Source organism: Musa acuminata, chromosome BXJ2-10 (genome assembly GCF_036884655.1).
Source record: "Musa acuminata AAA Group cultivar baxijiao chromosome BXJ2-10, Cavendish_Baxijiao_AAA, whole genome shotgun sequence".
NCBI lineage: Eukaryota > Viridiplantae > Streptophyta > Magnoliopsida > Zingiberales > Musaceae > Musa > Musa acuminata.
Genome location: NC_088347.1, coordinates 4,878,414 through 4,902,206, shown reverse-complemented (window position 1 = coordinate 4,902,206; position 23,793 = coordinate 4,878,414). Strand labels below are relative to the sequence as shown.

General features: G+C 40.3%; 1 protein-coding gene across 1 annotated transcript in view; it reads left to right on the top strand.

Annotated features, from left to right (window-relative positions):
* The window catches only part of LOC135585242 (uncharacterized), a 69,900-nt gene that overhangs the window by 11,437 nt on the left and 34,670 nt on the right, over positions 1–23,793 (top strand). The window contains exons 4-9 of the mRNA XM_065127687.1: positions 3,124–3,772; positions 8,534–8,620; positions 10,592–10,638; positions 18,233–18,342; positions 22,250–22,350; positions 23,648–23,740. Of these exons, the coding sequence (XP_064983759.1) occupies positions 3,124–3,772; positions 8,534–8,620; positions 10,592–10,638; positions 18,233–18,342; positions 22,250–22,350; positions 23,648–23,740 (1,087 nt within the window). The remainder of the gene's footprint in view (positions 1–3,123; positions 3,773–8,533; positions 8,621–10,591; positions 10,639–18,232; positions 18,343–22,249; positions 22,351–23,647; positions 23,741–23,793) is intronic.

Below are 23,793 nucleotides of genomic sequence, written 5' to 3'. Positions count from 1 at the left end.
CATTTTAGTGGATTGTAAGACAAAGCTACCCAACGGAGCGAAGCAAACCGAATTCCTAGTGAAGTGGCGAAAGCTTCCCCGAACAAAAGTCAGTTGGGAGCCTAAAGACACCCTACGACACGAAGTAGTCATCAAATCCTACTAGTAAACGTCGACGAGGGCGTCGACAGTTTAAGTGGGGGAGAATGTCACGAACGGTTGCCGCCCACCTACAACATATTCGCTCAACGAACCGTTCGTCGCTTTTGCATGCTTCTACAGATGCTTGGCAGCATGTTTTGCCTTGGTTTTGTGTGTTTTTAAAAATGTAAGCAAGAATAGTTCGTAGCATTGTATTGTGACCGCTCATCACGCTAGGCAAAATTGCCTCAAAATGGCTTCGTTTTTGTGTGCCACGAATTGTTTTCTGCAGATCGCAGCCGCGTGCGAAATGTCAGCCATCTCAGACCCCTAGAACCCTCCGGGTGCCACAGGGGTGGCTAAGGCTTTGGGGTAGTGTTGGGCGTTGATTGGTATACACAAGTTCGCACGTTAACTTGACGGGAACTTGCCATCACGCCCGACACCCGGTGAGCAGTCGTTTGTGGACTTGTAACTGTTTGTTTTGTCTTCTAAAGTCCTTGTTTTCTCTTTCCTCTCTTTTCTCTCTTGCATTCACTGTTTGATGAATTGCTTGTAAAACTTTCCTTTTCGCGAGACGTCGGGACTTGTTCGTTGCTCGCTTTCGAACTAATCAACTTGCTCTTTTTATAGGTCCTACGGGACCTGAGCGAGGTTGCAAATTGGTTGACCCTTTGCAGATGTATATCGCAAGGGCGCGTCATGACTTAGGCAATCCTAGCTAAATCCAATAAGTTGGCGCAAGCGTGCTTCACGACTTAGGCAACTCTTGCTAAGTCCGTGACTTTGCTGCAAGGGTGCCTCATGACTTAGGTAATTCCAGTCCGTGACAGGTCGACAATGGTGTACCGTGTGTTAATACACTGTATGTATGTATCAGTTTTTTGAAAAACAAAGATTAAAAATGGCTTGGAATAAAAAAAAACTGATTTTAGGGTTTTTTTTCCTAATTTCTTGTGTATAAATTATATTTAAATAAGAATAAATTGTATCTAGCCCATAAATGAACATAAATTCTAGGTTATAAGAATAAAAAAATCAATTTTTTCAGATCCATCAAGGAACAACTTTGTTGCATGTATGCTCGTTGAATGAAGTTGCTTCCATTGATCTTGAATCACCTACAAAGAAAAGAGTTCCTAATTGGACCTAAGCATATGAGAATTGACCTAATTGGACCTAATCGTAAGAAAATAGCCTTAATCATGGTTAATCTTTCTAAATCTGCATTAATATGCCTCTAATTGTATGAAATGATAAAACATAAAAAAGCTAAATACCTTCAATTGGAGAGAAATTCCATCGATCTTGAGTTCTAGCTCCTCTTTTATCCAAATCAAGAGGTTGGTTGCCACTAATTGCTGATTAGGAAGTTAAACAAGTGAGATTGTGAGAGAGCGAGAATGTGTGATAATGAAAAGAGTGATAGTGAGTGAAAGTGGGGGAGGGAGGTGGTTTAAAGGTCCAAAACAGGGTCCAATGTTCAATTTGACTGTTGGGGTCTGGTGTGATGGGGTTGGTACAATCGAAATCCGACCGTTATTGATGGGTTTGTGTACGCTTCATTGTGCATCACCGGAAATGGGCTGGTTTGCATACCGGTCAACTGGTGGCCTGATGCATATTACACGTTTCATTTCATATCGGGCAGTATGACAATCCATGCTTGAAACTAAGTTTTCAAATAATGGTTGGACCAGTACATATCAACCAGAATTTATTGGTCCAAGTAAGAAGCAATAACAGACTTTATGACTTGGTATTAGTTTGTCAATTTTAGAACTTTTATCCATGATAATGGACTATTATCATGGACTATACAATGGTAAAGGTTGCTATGCTACCCTTGTATTGGTATTGTACTACTGATAAACCTTGCTTAATATCATTGTAGCTAAACCTTGCTTAATGCATTGTAGCTGACCAACAACGAACATTAGAAATATGTCAAATACAAGATAAAGGATATCTTATTAAGTTGTTAGTACATGATTCAAGCATCTTATAGTTTTTTGCATGTGACCATAAAGCTAGTTTGATATTGCTGTCTAGCTTGTCTACTTTCTTGCACACAAGTAGTTGGATTAGATTCCTCCATACTTGTATTACTTGCTGGCAACTACCATATCCACTTTATAATATGTATGCTAATTTAGTTATTTTAAATTTATCTAGAAGTCTATTTGATGGTATTTTTGGTGAAAAGTCACATTCATCTTCTCGCCATGCAATGAATGATTTGGTAATTGTGTATTGTTCATGGAATTCCTGTTTGCATGAATCAGCATTTATTGGTCCAGGCATGATTTGGTACTTGGATTTGGCCCATGTCGGTAGTTCGATTGACCATATAAAAAGGAAATTGTGTGCTTCCTCCTCCTCGTGGTCTAGCTCTAACTGTGAGAGCCGAGAGGAACATGGACACATAGTCAGCAGCCGCCTACATCCCTGCCAACCACTGTTGTCACCAACAGGGTACATTCCACTTCTTTTCTTTTCCACCTATCCCTCCACCACTGCCTCCTTTCCTTTTCCTCTTCCTCCACTGCCTCTTCTTCCTTCCTCTTCCTCTAGTTTTCTCCTCGTCCTCCATCTCCTCTTCTACCTTCCTCTTTCTCCTTCCTCCGTTGTATCTTCTTCCTCTTCCTCTAGTGCCTCCTCGTCTTCCTCCACGGCCACCTCTTCCTTCCTCTTTTCCCTCTTCTTCTTCCTCTTCGAGTCTTTGGTACATATTGGTGTACCATGTTAGTGATTAGTTCCAATTGGTATGTATCGGACCGACCAGGGAGTACTTGGTATGAGATTGCAATCGTCGATAATATCATTCTTTCACTAAGATGCAGGAAAAAGCTCGATATGTATTTCTAAACATGCTGCATCTATCAAAAGTATTTTTTTCTTTTCTATATCTCCAACATCAATATTTTGCTTTTTGTCACTAAAGATAAGTTTGTGTCTCTAACCCTAATTCTTTTTTGTATGTTAATATTTCCTCTTTCTCAGAGCAGAAAATTTGATACTTGCATCTGATCCTGATCGTGAAGGAGAAGCAATTGCTTGGCATATAACTGAGATGTTGCACCAGCAAGATGCATTGAATGGAAACATTATCATTGTGAGGGTTGTGTTTCATGAAATAACAGAGTCTTCTATCAGAAACGCTTTACAGGATCCCAGAGAGATAGACATGAATTTGGTCAATGCATATCTTGCTCGGAGAGTCCTGGATTATTTGATTGGTTTTAGCATATCACCTCTGCTATGGAGGAAGTTACCTGGATGCCAGTCCGCTGGACGTGTACAGTCTGCAGCTCTGGCTTTAATATGTGATAGGGAAATGGAGATAGAACAGTTTAAGGAACAAGAATATTGGACAGTTGTTGTTGAATTTCAAGATGCAAATTTATTGAACATAAATACATCTATACCTTCACATTTGACCCATTTGAATTCCAAAAAGTTGGATCAGCTTTCTATAGGGTCTCATGTGGAGGCCGAAGCTGTTGAAAAGCAGGTTTTGTCCTCAAAGTTTGCAGTGAAAAATATAAAAACAAGCAAAGTTCACAGAAATCCGCCAATGCCTTACATCACATCTACTCTACAGCAGGATTCTGCGAACAAGCTACATTTTACTGCATCCTATACAATGAAGGTTGGTTCATTCTGTCTCAGGGGACTTGTCTTTATTCAGTTATCCTGGTCATTTATGTTGCTTGTCTGTTTTGAAATATTTCACACATAAATGTGTGAAGGAAATGATCTTGGCAAGTATGTTATGCATATGCTATTTTTTACACATGCCATATATGGAGTCATATCTTCTGTTTAGTCTACAATTGTACTGCATATTATTTTTTTGTTTTTTGCTTTAAGACATCCAATCTGGGAGCACATGGTTATCCTGTTATCATTAGTAGTTTTATCATTAGTTTTATTAGGTTTCCTTTAAAACTGGAAATATTCTCTGTTTGCATAGATTAGGTTGTGTATATTGATCCTTCGCAGATTTATGTTAGCAGGAGCTTCAAGCACTAGGCCACCCATTCTAATGCAAGTTGAGAACCAACCTATCCTGTAGGGTTAAGGATCATAGTTCGGCAAATAGGGCCTTCCTCATAATATCACAGTGATTGACATCGCCTCGTGTATTAGAATTTAATGAAAAATCCAATGATACAGCATGGCAGGGAATGAAAATTGGTGGTAGGTAGGAGCCCATGAATAGAAGAAAATGGTTAGAAGATCACTGGAAAGAGAGGATATGATAAGCAGACTCATTTGACCTCAAAAAACAAAGTTTCGTTTAGATAGTTTGATTGCTACAACTCTGTGAATGCATCTCACATAAAGACAATTCTCTATTAGATGTAAGAATTGTGGGTCTTCCTTTTATATGACTTGATAAGAAATAAGTACACAAGCAAATAAATAAAAATGTTATGTAACTTTTTCCCAGATGCTAACTTTGATTCCAGAATCTTTTCCTATTTACCTGGCGGTAACCACACTGTATCAGAATCCAAGAAGACATAGGAGATGTACAATAGGATATTACAACTTAAATGGCCTTTTAAATTAGGAGAGTAGTTGTCTACTATTTGTGGATTACTATGGTGCAGTACTGTAGCATTGCAGTATCCTTAAATACAATGTCGTTTCCTATTGCACAAAATTTAATAAATTTGTCTGCTATTTGTGGATTACTATGGTGTGGTACTGTAGCATTGCAATATCCTTAAATAGTGCCTCGTTTCCTATTGCACATAAAATTTAATAAATTTATAATGGAACCTAAATCAAACACATAACAAATGGAATACTAAGTAACTCAGGTTAGCCTAATCCAAATAACATCCAATTGTCTTAATTGTAATTGGTTTATGGGGTTCGGATTCGATGATTCGTCGATCTGATACCATCTCTCGGAAGGAAGTTTTGATGGAGGAAAGAGATATAACTAGAAATCAAGTGTAAAATTGAAAGAAAACAATCTCTATTGCAAGTTAAAGTGCCAACTATAAAGGCTAAGAAACAAAATAAAAGCACGAATATAGACTAATAAGTGCGTAAGAACGCAAGTTGCCTTTGGACAACACCTGAGTAGTCTTGACAGGTTCAGGATTGTTGTTGGTTTTGGTCTCCTCTCTTGTTGATGTAATCTCCTCTTGAGGTTTGGATAGCAGGCAATAGTTTAAAGACTTCTCATAGTAGCTGGACAAAACTTAGCAGCTGGGCAAAGCTTCGACGGACTTTAGTTGCTAGAACTTGAGGAAGAAGGGGTTGAGGCTGGAGGTCTGGTTGCATATTGCAAAATTCCTCCTCTCTCCTTCTCTCTTCTCTCGCTCTTAGTGAAGGCTAAAAAACTAGGGCTAGGCTAGGGCTCCTTGCTATTACTTTTGGGATGCTTTAGATGGGTCTCTTCTCCCTCTCTTGTAGTTGAGGCAGGGGTGGGACTTGGAGAGTCCTATGTTGTTAGGACTTGGAGAGTCTTGATGCCTTTAGGACTCAGACAGTTCTAATGCATTTAGGTTTTGGAGCTGATTTGAATATGGTCTTTAAGCTTGAGATTGGGCTTGGTCTTGGTTTGGTTTGATTGGAGTCCGATTGAAACTTTAGTTAGGCTGAATTGGAGTTTGTCTCGAACTCTATTTGGTCGTCCCTAATCACGGTTCTCTCAATTAGGCGATTCATTTCCCGTTGAATCTTTCTTTGAGGTTTCTTCTCTCTCCATGTGTTGTTTGGAGGTTTCGTTTTGGTCTATCAATGTAGTCGGCATTGTCGTGGCTGGCCCTGTCCTTTATGTGCGCTGTTTTAATGAGGTTCTCCTTGTTGCGATTATCATCGACTCGAGGATTTTCTTTCTTGTCTTGGGGCTTTGAGGTTGTTGCTATTTGTTTTGGTTTTTCCTCCTTTCTCATCATGGTGGAGGAAGAATTTGGTTTTTTGCATGTCGAAGCGAGAGCCACAAGCTTGTGACAAGCATTCATCATCCTTTTTGCTTGGTCGACGGATGTCAAGTCTTTCGTCGAATCAATTGGATCTCGGGTGACGATAAACTTTCTTCCATCTTTTTGGAATTTATACTTTTGGGCTTGATGAAAGCAAACAGTATCTTGATCCCATAAGTACGGGCTCCCAAGGACGACTTGACATATATTAAGTGGAACCACCTCGCACGCCATCTCGTCGATGATTTCCTTTGTGATGACAAAGCGTATCTTGCATTGTTCATCGATCTTCGTCTCCACATTATCATGAAGCCATCCAAGAGGATATGGGCATGGATGCGGTGTCGTCTCTAGGTTGATCTTCTTAACCAAGCTCATCGAATGAGGTTCTTTTAGCACTCAGTGTTAAAAATCACACTAGTGACTTCTTGCTTCACTTGGATCTTTATGATGAGAGCTCTTCTTGAACCTTTGGATTGGGCATCGGACTTGAGTCTATAACTTTCGGTCTAGTCATCAATGACAGACTCGGATCCGCGTAAGGAACCTGTGAAAGTTCAATGGAGTCGTCGTCCACGGCCACAGTCATGGTTTGTTGATTTTGATTGTTTTTCAATCGCTTCTTTGGGAAGAGTTCCGGGTAAACCTTCCAACACTTCTCTTTGGAATGACCTGCAATTATACAATGTTCACAAAAAAGATCATTTTGTTTCGAGGAGAAAGTTTTACCATCCTAAAATTCTCTTGGGCCTTCAGGTGGCTTCCTTTGGCCTTTTCTGCGGGCTTCTCACTGAAAGAGTGAATCTTTCTTTTGATCAACCGAAAGAAAGCAACCTCTATTGCTTGTAAAGTTAAAGTGCCAACTACAAAGGCTAAACAATGGAATAAAAGCGCGAATAGAGACTAATAGGTGTGTAAGAATGCAGGTTATCTTTGAACAACACCTAGGTGCTTTCAGTAGGTTGAGGATCGCTATCAGTTTCGGTCTACTCCTCTCTTGTCGTTGTAATCTCCTCTTGAGGTTTGGACAAGTAACAGGGTTTGGGGACTTCTCACAGTAGTTGGACAAAGCTTCGACGAAGGACTTTGGCTGTTGGAGCTTGAGGAAGAAGGGGCTGCAGTTGGAGGTTTCGCTGCAGCTTGCATAATTCCTTCTTTATTTTCTCTCTCCTCTTGCTCTCAACGGAGGCTGGAAAGTTAGTCCGGTTGGGGCTTTTTGCTACTGCTTAGGATCCTTTAGATGGGGCTCTCCTCCCTCTTTTATAGCTGAGGTAGGGGTGGAGCCCTGGCTAGGTCAAGACTTCAAGAGTCGTAATGCTGTTAGGACTTGGAGAGTCCTGATGCCTTTAAAACTTGGAGATTCTTAATACATTGAGGACTTGGAGCTGACTTGAATATGGTCTTTGAGCTTGAGATGGGGCTTGGCCTTGGTTTGGTTTGATCAAGATTGAATTGGAGTTTGATTGGAACTCCAGTTGGGTTGAAGTGGAGCTTGGTTCAAACTTTGGTTGATCATCCTTGATCAATTGGACTCAGAAATAACCCTAAAGTTGATCTTAAAAACAAACGACAAATATACTTCTATAGTACAAAAATAGAAAATTTAAACCTAGTTCTTCCTAGGCTCGACCCAAACTCTAATCAGACTTGAACAACACTGAAACAACCCTGAATTCCACCACATTTAATGCTTATTCTTGTTTAGATGGCTGGTTAGTACCTTTTTAGTTTTAATGCTCTTCTATATTGCTATTTTGATATTTTCACCTCAGATAATATGGAGCTTAACTAGGTAAGAACATGAGTTCTCAGCTAACAACAGGATTCAGTTTGCTAATATGGAGCTTAACTATAATTTGATGGTGTTTAATTAAAATTCTTATTTAGTTTTACCATTGCTCTTAATAGCTGTTTGTAAAGAAGACAGTTTAAATAGATTTGTAAATTTTGCATACTTTATACATCTGTTTTCACTTTTCTTAAATATCTATAGTGTATAAGATTGAGTAAATTTGTAAATTGTGCTCATGATAGTGATTTATACTAAGTTCTATGACAGTGCAACATGTTTGTTAGGAGTCTTTTACAATTGTTTCCTGCTGCAGAATAGTTTAATGTGGACTGTGAAGACTTTATACTCTGTACTTGATGTAACAGCATCTATTTTTTTTGTTTTCATACCATCATCAGCTAGGCTAACATATATGTGGATTTATTTCTACCCATTGTTTGTATGCTCTTGTTTTTTCTACACTGATTAGTTCATATACCGATGACATGAATTACACTTCACCTCTGCTTACCCTTGCAAAATCCTTCTTGTGAACTCATAATTGGTTATGCTTTACTGATTTCATGATAATGTACATTGGACATTAAATATTTCTAAAATGCACTTTCTTTTTTCTCTTTTATCATGTCTCAAAATTGTCATTTTAACCTATTTTGATTTCATTTTCGTGCAGCTAGCACAAAAGCTGTATGAGGGCGTCAAACTATCAAATGAAGAAGCAACAGGGTTGATAACATACATGAGAACTGATGGACTGCATGTAGGTTTCTGTTTCAGTTTGCATTAAAATTCTACATAATTTTTGAGAGAGCTTTATCAGCAAACTGAGTTGCATTAGATTATCATCAAATTCTCTTTTATTTTATACTAAACTTTCAAGCTTTAATTAATGTGTATGATCTGTCTTAAGTGTGACATTGAGGCTGGAGATCTAATAACGTTAGTGAGTCAGCTCTTTACATCGGGTGGCATATAAAACAACTTTTTTAAAATTTTTAGTTAAGAACACACATCCAGATCCTTTGTTGAGGATAGGACATGCATTAACTAGATAGAAGGTTCTTTCATGCTTACCGTAAAAAAAGAAATCAACATTCTGGTCTTCAATTTCTTATCATAATATGGTGGCTCTTACATGTTCTTTTGGATGGAAGGTTTCTTTTCCGTGTATCTGCTGTAAACCTTGAGATATTAAAAGTCATGTATTATCAAAGCACTTCTTTTCTATTATATAACCATGGTGGCACCGCATTGCAATATGCATGCATAATACCAGTGAGATAGAGTGATGTGGATGAGGCCTTAATGCTGGGTATCCATCATAAGGAACATGGAATAGCTCTTGTCAAAATGGATTTTCTCTCCATTTTACTTATCCCTCTAATATTCTCTTGTTTGAAGTTTATGTTGCATTAAAAAAAAAGGAATGTACCTAGTGCACGAGGCTCCCACCAATGCGGGTACTATGGAGCGTCAATGTACGCAGCCTTACCTTTAAATTTAAAGAGATTGTTTCCATGACTTGAACCCTTATTTCCCAGGTCGCAAAGGAGTAACCTTTTATGTTGCATATCCATGTGAAATTTGTTAATATACAACAACAATAAGCCGCAATATCCCAAATACTCTTCTTGTATGACTTTACTAATTAGTGTCACCTTTATCAAATATCTAATATATAGAACTTTGTAGTTTAAATCAAGGTCTTCAATTTCGAATAATACCGCCCGTACCGGGCGGTACGTATTGGTCCGCTAGCAGACCGATACACGGATCACCCGTTATCGGTTGATATATATATATATATATATATATATATATATATATATATATATATATCAAGGCGACGTTGCCTTAGTGATGTCGCCCCACGTGGGGTGAAGAGAGGTGATGTCGCAGATTTTTTTTTTTTACTTATATATATATATATATATATATAAAAGCAACGTCGCCCCGTGTGGGGAGAAGAGAGGCGATGTCACCGATTTATTTTACTCTTATATATATATATATATATATATATATATATATATATATATATATATAGAGGCGATGTCGCCTCGTGTGGGGAGAAGAGAGGCGACGTTGCCAAATTTTTTTTTTAACTTTATATATATATATATATATATATATATATATTGAGCGGTGTACTGCTCGGTATACAGTACCATACCATATCGATCGAATCTCGAAATTCCGGTATGGTACGATATTTCAATCCTTGGTTTAAATCCTTATTTATACTAAAAGAAACATCCTTAATTAAATTAATAACATTTAAATCTTTATTTATAGTTTCTAGTGAAGTTTTATTAGGTCTTCTTGTATCTTTCCTCGTATGACTAAATACTTTTGTTTCATTTTTTTTTTACAGTATCCATACGTCTTCTTAACATATGTCCATATCATTTCATTAACAGCAAATTATATTTTGAAATTTGACTGTGTTGAGTTCCTAGCGAAGATTAAATTCATTTTCTCATTTGTTTCTGATTTTCTTTTCTTGATCAAATTAGTTTTTCTTGTCTTGTTTGTTACATTTGCAGGATTGATACGATTAGGATCTCTTATCCCTTTCTTTTACTATATAATGTTGGCTGACAATGTGTCTGTTAGCTCCTAAAGCTATGCAGTAAAATTTTTATGTTGGCTGGGACTTTTGGGGATACAATCAGACCCTGAGCATTATAAAAGTCACTGTTTAACAGTTTGTTCCTGTCTTTGTTTGAAGGTTTGTAATGAAGCTGCAGAGGATATTCACTCCTTGATTAAAGAAAGGTAAGTAAAACTGTAACATGTATACTGTTTAAAACTCAAGTATAAATTAGATCTTTCTGTTAAGAAACTGTGCTATGATAAGCTTGGGATTTCGAAATCCGACTTTGCTATAAATTCGACTGGCAGTTCATGAATATGTTTGTCGGTGACTCAGTATACAATCCATGTGCACATTTTATCGAATTATGACTGATATGGTAAGCATAGACAATGTTTGATACATGGATTTTAATTTTGAATAATATAGCTCGTATCGGGGGGTACATATCGGTTCGTCAGTAGGTTGGTACACGGACCGTTCGCTACTGGGCGGTAGTCTCGATTGCGACTGTTTCCGTTCCTAAATTGGTCGGTGACGGAGAAGAAAGAAGATGGAGAAAAAAAAGAAAACTTGGAGATTTGGCGTGGTGACGAAGCCTTGGTGACAACGCGGGGAGAAGTGATGTCTTCTCCCCAGCAGAAGAAACCGAGCGAGGCGATGCCTTTCTTTTTTTTTTTTTTTTCACGTGGGGAAACCGAGCGATGTTGCCTTTCCCCTTTTTCTTTTTCGCGCGGAGGAGAAGGAACCTCCTTCTCCTCACGCGGGCAGAGCCGTTGTTTTTCTTTATTTTATATATATATATACTGAGCGGTATACCTAAATGTACCACTCGATATACTTATACCGTATCGTACCGAACTGAGCTTGAAACTCCGGTATGGTACGAAATTACAAACCTTGGTTTGATATACAAGAATTTATCAAATGAGTTCATCTGCATTATTGTTATTAGTTCATTAGGGTTCATCTGTAACATTTTTGTTAGCTCATTAGCAGTGATTTAAAAAGCATTAGGCGCCAAAAGGCGCCAAGGTCCAAAAACGCTTGAGGCACTAGGTGCTCGCCCAAGCGCTTGCCCGAGCGAAGCGAGACACTAAAATATAAAAATATATAATATAATTAATAAATATAATTATTTAAAATTTTAAATAAAAATATGCTATTAAATTAAGAAAATCTAAGATACAAAATCACAATGTCACATTAATAAAAAGTTTCAAATAAATAAAAATTAATAATATTAAAATCAAAATAATATATTATTAATCTATTAATAGTATTGAAAATTAATCATTTCAAATAAACTTAATAATATTAATAGTATACAGTATACGTATACTTTTAAAAGGAAATGTAAAGGGGTGCTGAGCCTGCTGACTGAGAAAAGAGGAAGCGGCAACGGCGATAGTGGCGAGCTGTCACAACCTTAGCTGGTTTTGCCTAAGGCGTGCGGCACCCTCGCGCGTCCGTCCGCAAAGGTCAGCCTCCCCGAAGCCTCCCATTGTCCCTTAGGACCAACAAAAGAGAGAACGGGTTAAAGAGAACGCCTCAATCGGGATCCACAAGCAAACATGTCCGAAAAACACTTCATAGACAATGCAAATTACAAACAGACTTTACAGGCTCTGAATAGTTGCACAACAAAGGGTAAAATGGTCCATTACAGACCGAAAAGCTCTCGAACGTGTCCACATGACACAACCTTTATTTACAAGCCTAAAGAGGCCACCAACCCAACTAAAATGGGACTTATAAGCCTTCGGCCGCCCCTCTACCTGCTATACAAGGCATGAACATGCCAAAAGACAACGGACAGACATAAGCATTACATCCAACATCTTGTTTAGAAGTTTGTCCGTTACATTCTCCCCCACTTATCCCTTCGACGTCCTCGTCGAAGCCTTTGTGAACACTGCAACTCTTCGCCTTTGCTGAGTCTTCAATCTTCTGCTCCAGCTGCAATGCGCCTCCTGGCTCCCAGCTGCTCTCCGCTGCTGTTTCTGAGTAGTCGACCCTTTAATCTGCCATGCTGCTACAACTCACCAATGACTCTGACTCTATTGGGGGGGTTGGCTGAGTTGTGTTGATCCTTGTCGATTCTTGCGGATCCACCAAATGAAGGAAAAGACCATCTTTTCTGCGCCAGTCTCTCAAAATTTCCACATGCTGCTTGAACTGGGTGGATGCTTGTTGGAGCTTTAACGAGCATCGCCTCGCAAACTTCTGAAGTTTTGGGTCCTTCCTCCACAAAATTTGCTCATTGACTCTTCTTTCAGTTAGTTGTCACATCCAAGTAGGTTCGCATCACTTCCGCTTTCGATTGGCATTTCGTTGGGAAATGAAGCGGACGATCTACTCTCAGTAGCACTGATCACCGTTGGTGAGGATTTGACAACTATTGTCTTCCATTATCTTCGAAGGGTCTTTGAACTTGTGCAGAGCTCCTCTGCTGGATAGATAAGAGAACTGGGGTACTCGGTTTCGCCCATTCTCTTAAGAGTTGAGAAGGCAAAGGTTACTTTGACTTCGCCGGCCTCCTCGAGGTTGTACTTCATGCATCGAGCTGGTTACTAGTCTTCGCCTGCTTTTTGCTCACACTTCTGAAGCACTTGAAGTGTTTGCACTCCTTGCGTTGAGTTAGCTACTGTGATTCACCTTCTCAAAGCCATTGAACTTCTGGAATGCAGGAAGTTTTCACCCCAACTTGGAGTAATTCTCTGATAGATGAGGTCGCCTCTGGGATTGTACCGTCTTCTCCATCAACCCTGCCGCCTACTCCACTGAGTAGCAAAGGTACAGCACCGCGTACTGCCTACTTCGTTCCTTGGTCGTGCACTCTTGCATGACCCGAAGTCCTTCACTTACGGCTATCTTGATGAGAAACTTGTTGACACCGGTCTTACGAAGTTTCTTGGCCTCTGCCCTTCAGCCTTGTCTCGGTACTTGGAGATTGCCTCAGCATGCTCCACCTCCTCGGCCCCTTTCACGACCAAGCGCTCTCCCTCCATGAGAGCAAGGGATCAATGACTTGCACGGAAGTCCCGCCTCTGCGGTACCATGGCGCTGCCATGCCCATGGCCCTACTATCCGTCGCCTCGCCTCTGTATCCCTTTTCTTCACAATCAGTAGAGATGTCTCCGTGGCACTCCTCTGAGTCCACCTCCATTCTAACTGATGCTTGATTTTGGGTAGCTAAGTCCCTCTGGACTCGTCGTCGCTTCCTCGCCCCTTTCGACCCCCTGCTTCAACACCTCTGTGTTCTCCAAGCAGTCTGTTTGGTCGATGGAAAGACAGACTGCAACTCCCATGCATGGCCTCTGCCATCACGTTGTAGAGTTTGCACCGATTCTGTTCTCCTTAGCTTCCTTGGTAGCAACGTTCGCTTACTCGACCTTGTCCTCTGACTTGTCGGGCTCCCTTAAGCGAATATGAGCTCTGGAGCAGTCCAACTCTCCAGCTGCTTCGATCATACCTCTGCATGATCAAGTCCCTTCCATGGAACTCACTGGTACTTGCATTCGAACTTTTCCCTTGGTGGAACACAGCCCCCATATGCTGATGACCAAGGCTTTCATCCGATGCAAAATTCGATGCACGCCCGGAAGACCCGCCTCTGCGGTACCATGGCCTTCACTCCTTGAATCCATAGCCCTTCTTGCCGTCGTGTTGTTCATCGAAGTGGAGCTTCCAGTAACTCCTGATCATACCTCCATATGATCTCATCCCTCACGGGACGGATTGTGTGTATCGCATTGCCACGAACTGCTCCACCACGATCCGCTGCACCATGTCGCCTCCTGGTGACATCTCCATTGCATTCTGATCCTTGTGGAATAAACTCGAATTGTGAACCCTTCATGTGTGGCCTCTGCCAATACATCGCAGGGTCCCTTCCACCTTCGATTTTGTTCGCTCCTCTGGCAATCGACCTTCATCCACCCACTCCTGGGTCACACCTTGATGAAGCACCGCTCTAGGACAGTACGTCGCCTAATATCTCTCGAAGTCCACTGACTTCACTGTAGTTTGTGCACCATTGTCTGGATCCTGGGCCTCTGCCCCTACCAGCACAATCTCCGCTGCGCACTACTTCCTTCATGGCAACTTGAATGGCAACACTGTGGCATATTCTTCAAGAGTACCCGCCTCTGCGTCCTCTTGCCCCGTGCTAAGGCCTTCTGAACCCAACTTCGCCTCCGCAAGTTGAGTCGCCTTAGTTCCTCCATCAAATGCTCTTCCGAGTTAAGGTGTATGTGCCGCGAAGCTCCCTTCGTCTTTGGCACCATACAAGATGAGTCCGCTCCGTCAGGATGAAGGACCCATGGAACAACATGATCCTACCCTTGCCTCTGCAAGAGTTCATGTCTTTGACCTCTGTCTAAGGAAAGCACTGTGCTTCTGCTCCATGTTCCAACTTCTCTGCTGGCTCCCTTCATGCGGCTTGGGTACTTCGCCAAGTTACACCCAAGTTGCTCCGCTCCTCGTTCTTGCATTGAGTCGATGGTGGCCCTCGCGCCCACCATTCCACGGGTCAACTCTCCCTTGAGTCCGATCTCCATATCGACTCTAAGTGTGCCTTCATTTAAGTTGCTTCAGGTAGCTCCCCCACTTGATCTCGCAATGCATCCACCAATGCATTCTCTCGAGCGAGATCATGCGACAACTCCTCGCCGCTTGCTCAGTCCATCGAGCTTCATGAAGTTGTTGTTTGTGAGGTACTCCTCCTCAACATGTGAAGTCCGTCTCACATGATTCTCCCTCTGGAGTGCCGAGACTTATCCCTCCTAGATAACTGTCCCGTTGGAGCAACATCTCTCTTCGTTTCGGAGACCCCCATCCCCTTGGACTACTCCGATCTGCTGAACAAACAGTGCATTGTTCTGCCTCTTGCAAACGCACTTGCTAGATTGCGCCTCCACGTCAATACAGCCACCACTGCACCCCTCAAGGCCTAGCAACATGCTGAACTCGTTGCACACTTCAGCCTTCTACGGACGTATCCTTTGCATGCCGAAGAGAAAGTTTTAATGCTCCCTTGGCGCCGAGTCTCGGCCGCCTTGGGATGGCCACGAACATTCCATCGTCCGCATACAAGCCCATGCATGAGTACCAAATTCTTCGAGTTAGCAATTCCCCTCACCTCTGTGAGCTTTGCATAACTCTTTTGGTCGTTGAGCAACTCATTCCACCTTGGATGGTCTCATTCTTGCCAAGCGCCTCGCCTGCCTAGAGCACCATCAAGTATAGTTGTCAACGTTGAGCCATAGCTCAAACTCAGCCATCCCAACCTTTGTGCGCTCCGCATTCTTCCAAGCTTGCCTGTTCTCGTGGTGCCTCTTGCGCGAAGGGTTGGCCATTCCTCTGAATGCCAATGTCAGATGCCCGCTCCTCTGAGCGACTCTTTTCCCTACATCTCCATGCCCGTTTTCCCTCAAACGGTCGCGCGTGTGCTGACTGCCCTCCATGCAGCCCCACTAGGTCCCCCACGTTTGCATGTCAAGTGTTTCTATGAGTGCTTGTCCCGCTCTGATACCATATTGTCACGACCTTAGCTGGTTTTGCCTAAGGCGTGCGGCACCCTCGCGCGTCCGTCCGCAAAGGTCAGCCTCCCCGAAGCCTCCCATTGTCCCTTAGGACCAACAAAAGAGAGAACGGGTTAAAGAGAACGCCTCAATCGGGATCCACAAGCAAACATGTCCGAAAAACACTTCATAGACAATGCAAATTACAAACAGACTTTACAAGCTCTGAATAGTTGCACAACAAAGGGTAAAATGGTCCATTACAGACCGAAAAGCTCTCGAACGTGTCCACATGACACAACCTTTATTTACAAGCCTAAAGAGGCCACCAACCCAACTAAAATGGGACTTATAAGCCTTCGGCCGCCCCTCTACCTGCTATACAAGGCATGAACATGCCAAAAGACAACGGACAGACATAAGCATTACATCCAACATCTTGTTTAGAAGTTTGTCCGTTACAGAGCGGCGGGAGGCGCGAGCGGCGACAGCAGCAGCGTTTGCGAGCAGCGACAACGGCGAGCAGCGGTAGCGGGAGTAGGAGCGGGAGCGGGAGCAAGAGTGGCGAGTAGCGGGAGGCGCGAGCGGCGACAGCGGTAGCGACAGTGACGAACAGCGGGATCGGGATCGGTAGCGGCGAGGGTTAGGGTTCGGTTGTCACTTATATCAGTTTTAGTTGGTTCGATTGAACCAACTAACCATCATAGACCGAACCAGACCTAAAATCCTGGTTCGGTCGCTTTGGTTAACCCGGGCACTCGCCCGAAGCGCCTAGCGCCTGGGCTCGAGCGAGCGCCTAGGCGGCGCCTGTTTGAAGCGCGCCGCCTGGGAGATTAGCGAGGCGCTCGGGCCTCGTCTTGCCTCGCCCGAGCACCTAGGCGAGTGCCCGAGCGCCTTTTAAAATCGCTGCTCATTAGGATGTTAAGAGATATGCCTTTTAATCCGTATTGCAAAATACACCTTTAATTATTACCTTGTTGGTTTTGCAAGTCTAATAAACCACATAATTGAGTATAATTTAAAATGGGTCGGGCAAATATATTGAAGAATATGGAATAATTAATGGGACATATTTTATCTTAGCAGTAACAGATATTCAAAGTTCAAGAAATTAAATTGTAGTCCGATGGGTACATTTAGCAAGAAACTAAGGCCGAATAATGATCTATTGGCCTTAGTTTTCTTGAGGACTTATGCACATGTACTACTGATCCATAACCAGTCGTTGGAGTAGCCTAATCTTATTTCTTCCAAATTTACTCTTCTGCACATTTGCATAAAGATGAATCTCATGCTATTTGGCACAATGACATGTTGGTTATTCCTGATGTTACTTTGACAAGCTTATATAGTGATTGTTATGTGCTATATCATACTCAGGCTATTAAATATATGTAATAGGAGAAAATTGAAGTGTAAATTTCCAATATAATCAAATGAGTCGATTGAATTTAATGAATCTTGATATGTTGTTTGTAATTTGATGATGCAAAGCTAGATTGGATTTTGGAACTTCTTGTGAGAAGCTATGGTAGGCAATATGTATATTGTCTTGAATCAATTAGGACTCGCAGTTTGGATCATGGTTCTTAAGGGGGTCATAGGTGATGACAATTAGGTCTAGCTCAAGTCAAAATTTAGTCTAATTAAGGTTAGATTTAGAAGTCTTGTTTACTTGTTAGGTATTAATTTAGATTTTGGTTGTTCAACGTGTCAGGGGTTTAGATTCAACCTGGGTCTAGCCTATGAATTTGTCACAAGTTTGGTATCGGGGAGATGAGGGATTCAAGAGGGAATCCCATGACAAAGGTTCCTCTGAGGCTTAAGCTACTGTGGATTTAGAGGAATCATGAGTAAAAAGGGTATAACTTCTCAGATAGGATCACAGACACACATGGGGGGCCTTTTATAGTGAGTTGAGATAATCATTGAATTAAAGTAGGAGTTAGCCTATGAGATGGTTACATGAAATTATTAACTATTACTGAGCCACAAAGATGATCTTTGAACCTTCAAATGTTATGATTATGATAGAACGACTTATGTTGATGTTTGGAACAAATATAATTGCTCATGCAACATGTTCTAAAGAGCTTATCTACAAAATGCCAAAATATATTGATGCAAGATGTTCTTGGTTTTTGAACAAATATAATTGCTCATTTTTTGTCTCATATTTTGTTAAATATTTTTAAATAAGTAAATGCTTTTTTTTTTGTTCGATTTTTAATGTATGGTTTTTGCAATACAGGTATGGCGAGGAATATGCTTCAAAAAGCATACGTAAATCCTTCCAAAAGGTGAAGAATGCCCAAGAAGCCCATGAAGCTATTAGGCCAACCAGTATCAGGAGGTTACCATGTAATAAATTTCCTTGGATTTAATGTACTTACTGTGTTTATTACTCTAATTTTTATTCAATATAAGTATTTCTCTTTTTTCTTTATCTATAGTTCTTTCCACGTTCATCCTAGGGCAATTTCTACCCATGAAAATGTTGTATATTATAATATATTGGTTCTGCAAGTGTCTAGATACTTTACCTTTAACTAGGTCCAGTGATTTCAATAGGTGCTCGGGCGCTCGCTTAAGCGCTCGGGTGAGGCGAGGTGAGGCTCGAGCGCCTCACTTCATTTCCAAGTGGCATGCTTCAAAGAGGTGCCGCCTAGGTGCTCGCCCGAGCCCAAGCGTTGGGCGCTTCGGGCGAGCGCCTGGGTTAAACCAGGTGATCGAACCAGCGTTTTAGGTCTGGTTCGGTCTCCGGTGCTTTAGTTGGTTCAATCGAGCCAACTAAAGCACTGATATCAGCCTTCCTCTCGTGACTTCCCAACCCTAACCCTGCTCGTCGCTCCTTCTCTCATTGCCACCGCTCGTTGCTACCACTGTCGCTGTCACTGTCGTCGCTCCTACTGCTCGTTGCTATCGTTGCTACCGTTGCCATCGTCGTCGCTCCCGCTGCTCGCTTCTATCGCTGCCGCTGCCACTGCCACTGCCACTGCTACTATCGTTGCTCCCGCTCCCGCTCCCGCTGTCGTTGCTCACTGCTACCGCTGTCGTTGCTTGCTGCTAGTGATTTAAAAAGCGCTAGGCACCAAAAGGCGCCAAGGTCCAAAAACGCTCGAGGCACTAGGCGCTCGCCTTAGCGAAGCGAGGCACTAAAATATAAAAATATATAATATAATTAATAAATATAATTATTTAAATAAAAAATATGCTATTAAATTAAGAAAATTGGGTACAAAATTATAATAAATAAATAAATAAATCATAATAGTATATTTTTTAAATAAAAAATATACTATTAAATAAATAAAAAATAATAGTATTAAAATTAAAATAATATATTATTAATCTAATAAATAAAAATACTATTATTAGTATACAGTTAGCAATATACTGTTAATATACTGTTAACAGTATAGTGAGAAGAATGTGAGAAGACCGAGGTTGCTGAGGCAACAGCAGCGGTTGTAGGCGACAGCTGGAGCGGGAGCGGCGAGCGATAGCGGGAGTGGGGCCGGGAGCTGGGAGCGGGAGCGACGAGCGACAGCGGGAGCGGCGACAGTAGCGATTGTGGTAGCGGCGAGTAGTGCGACAATTGCGGCGAGCAGCGACAGTGGCAACAACAGTAGAGAGCAGCGACATCGGAGAAGAAATCTCGGTGGCAAAATTACGTGTTAGGGTTAGGGAAGTCGGGGAAATTGCAAGAGGGAGCCTGATATTAGTGATTTAGTTTGTTCGATTGAATCAACTAAAGCACCGGAGACCAACCAGACCTAAAAATCTGGTTCGGTCGCCTGGTTTAACCTAGACGCTTGCCCGAAGCGCCCGGCGCCTAGGCTCAGGCGAGCGCCTAGGCGGTGCCTCTTTAAAGCAAGGCGCTTGGACATAAAGCGAGGCGAGGAGCGCCTAGGCGAGCGCTCGAGCACCTATTGAAATCACTGCTTGCTGATACCGCTGCCACTGTTGTCACTTGCCGCTCTCGTTGCTGCTGCTTGCTGCTACCGCCGTCGTTGCGACTGTCGTTGCTCGTCGCTCCCACTCCCATTGCTCGTTGCTACCGCTCTCGCTGCTCCTGCTCTCATCGCTCCCGCCCCCGCTCCCGCTGTCGTTGCTCTCAGTCAGCAGTCTCGATCTTCCTCTTACTCACACTCTTCTCACTTCGTATATTGTTAACAATATATTAATAGTATACTACTAACTGTATACTAGTAACAATATTTTTATTTATTAGATTAATAATATATTATTTTGATTTTAATATTATTAATTTTTATTTATTTGAAATTATTGTTATTGTTTTGAATTTTGAGACTTTTTGTTAATGTGATATTGTAATTTTACAAGATTTTCTTAATTTAATATTATATTTTTATTTAAATAAATATATTTATTAATTATATTATATATTTTTATATTTTAGTGCCTCGCTTCACTCGGGCGAGCACCTAGCGCCTTGAGCGTTTTTGGACCTTGGCTCCTTTTGGTGCCTAGCGTTTTTTAAATCATTGATTAGATCATTTAATAAAGGCTTAGCAACTTGTTGTAATAGAGTCTTGCTGTCCTATGACATTTTGAAACTCAGCCACCTGATGTGAAACTTATTCACACATGTTTATGCATACATTTAGTTATGTAAATTACTTTATATTTCAAAATTAGACATTTTCCATACACTGATGCATGTCAAACAATTGAGTCTCAACTATAGCGAATGTAGCTACTCCAGTACTACCGAGTCTAAGCATCTTAAGCAAATAAATTTAACGCTGTCACTTTACACGATGGGTAGATTTAATAAGATATCTCTGAGTAAAATAACTAAAAAATTGTTATGGAACTAGTCCAAGATGGTTAAATTGGAGAGGGTGGTTTGAAATTTTTTGTTACCTCCTGTAAAACAAGGATACATATATATGACATTCTGATATGATAGGATGGAGGAGATGATGCAACATGGATACAATGATAAAAAGTGTCTGTGATGCTGATAGAAAGTTTATATAATAAAGCTTAACATTTAATAGTAATGAGCAGACTATAAAGATACATACCAGGATAAAAAAAACCAAGTTATTAACTAATAATTTTAGATTATTCTTCTTGAAAGATATTATCTTTAGCAACATGGTACGTCGATAGTTAGAGAAGATAGCAAGATCTTTAATGAGTAAAGTGAAGACCATTTTCAGTTTTGTCTCGAGAAGCCATGATTTTTATGCTCAATACAAACAATTTAACCTATTATGTCTAATTATATATTTATCGTGTTTAAAATCATAGAATCAACATGTACTGAAAACAAAATTCTCCCATCTACCAATGAGGCATCCCTTATATGCATCCAACATATTTAATATTTTCAGTAAGTATTTAAAATTCAAATTCTTCGACTATGTATCTAGCAAATATCCAAGATGCTAAGCAACTGGGAGTATTCATGTTTCATAGGTTACCATCAAATGTGCCTTTGATTTAATGTAAAATCTTATAACAATTATTGTCCTAACAATTTTTTGTAGGTCAAATATACGTTAGTTGTGAAACTAGGAGATCCATAACTATTGCATATATAATGATGTTGAGATAGATGTATGATGGTACTAAAAATGATCTTGAATAGATAGATGATGCTACTGAAAAATATCAAATAAGAGATACTCATACTGTGAACTATCAAGGAGATTAGCGTTGGTTATTAAAATGTGGGACTAACAAGCATGAATACAGGTACACGATATTGCGATGGCATAATATGGATATGCTATTATTACATCATGGAAAACATGATAGGATATGGCATCAATGCGATACATATTGGCCAAGATTCAAAGTTCTGTTCATTTATATGCATCAGGACTTAATTTCAAGGAGATGTTACCTGTATAATCTTATGAGTATATTGATTAAATGATAATTTGGACATGACAGCATTTTAGTATCTGAAGCCCAGATCAGACTTTAGCTGTATTTCATTTTTTCTGTGAATACACTTGGAGATATGAAGTCACTGCATCATAATTATATCTCAGTATGTGCATAAAAGCAGAAATTCCAAAATTGCTTAAGACTTGATTATAATTAGCCAGTCTCCTAATTTTTGTAATGCCTTACCTATAGTTAAGTTTATGATTATTGGAGCCCTGTGAAAGTTCTCTATCCCCTTTTTTTCTTTGTTCCTTTCCTCTTCTGACTGATCATTTTCTATGAATTTTGTTAAGGTGCTAAAGCTATACCTACATCAGTTCTAATAATATACTTGTTGCAGCATCTTTAGTTGGAATCCTCGATGGTGATTCTCTAAAGTTATACACTCTTATCTGGAGTCGGACGATGGCTTGCCAAATGGAAGCTGCGACTACTGATATGGTATGGACCTCTTTTTCTGTTACTATTTCCTCAGTTCCATACCTATTTAGGCAGTTATGCATGCATGCTTGTGTGAGTACATGTTGTGCCTTCATATGCCTTTTATTAGAGTTGGACTTGTTATTATTAACTGTCATTGTATTGGATTCGCATGGACACACCAGAAAAATATAAAACTTCAGCATTTTGTGATAATTATCTTTATAAATAATTTCTATACTTCTGCTTCTAATGCTTACTTGGCATCAAAAGATGTGTTTAGAAAGATCTATGGGAAGAGGACCTATAAAATTTTTGGAGAGCTCATCCATTTTATGACTTCTTGATGCCTTTCTTGATAATTGATATGAACATGAATGGTCCTATTGGTAAAGATGTCAAATTATGTCCTGCACATGGTGAAGTAGCTGATTTTTACTAAAGATGAAAGGTCTCTTATGGTATCTGATTTGTTATCTTTGTTTTAATATTATCAAAGGTGTCAAGTTATAAACAAGAAGAATCTCTCCTGCTTGGTTTAACTTTGCTAGTAGTAGATATTTCCCTCCCTCCTTTCAACAGTGAGATTTATTTGATGCAAGCAATAAATAACCCCTCATTGATGCAAGCAGAGAACCCTGTCAGTTGTATTAGTAAGCGTCTAGAGATTATATTGGTGGACTTCCATTTTGTAGTGCAATGATGGACCTTTATGTGTGTCTTGTCACTTGTTAATTCCATTTCATTTCAGAATTTTTTGAAAGGAAGTCACTGAAGGAAGAGAATAATTAAGTGGGAAGAAAACAGTTCAAAGAGAAACAGAGGTTTCATTAAGAATACATCAATTGTTATCACTTTATTTCATCAAGATAGCTAGCCTTTAGATTAACATGATTCTTTATTCTCTAGTAACAAAACATTTTTTAAAAATAATTGTCTTGAAATTCCCGGAAATTCTTCCTAAACATGTTGCCTTCCATAACCTGAATCCTAATGGACTCTTCTAAACCAAACTGTTGAACAAAATATGAGGATGAAGTTCACCTCAGAATTAAAGAAAATAAGAGATCCTGATCTAAAATTCTTTGAATCAATGTTGCTGCTTCTTCAACTTAAAATTGGACTGAAACATGGATGACCTGTCTACAGTCTTCTCAAAGTGCAACTTGTACAGAGTTTGTTCTTTGTGAGTTATTTGCATGTATATATATTCAAATCCAATATATTTTCCATAAACTCTTAACCCCATCTCATCCATTGTATGTCTCAAGAATTTGCTCCATGTTACATGACATATTGTGGAATGGCACCCATGTAGATTCAAGCTGATATTGAGAATTCTCAAGGAGACATGATCTTCCGATCAGTTGGTTCACGACTTGCATTCCTTGGATATCAAGCAGTTTATGAGGTTTGTCCTTCATACTTGCTTTAGTATTTTCACTAGACAAAATACCATGATAC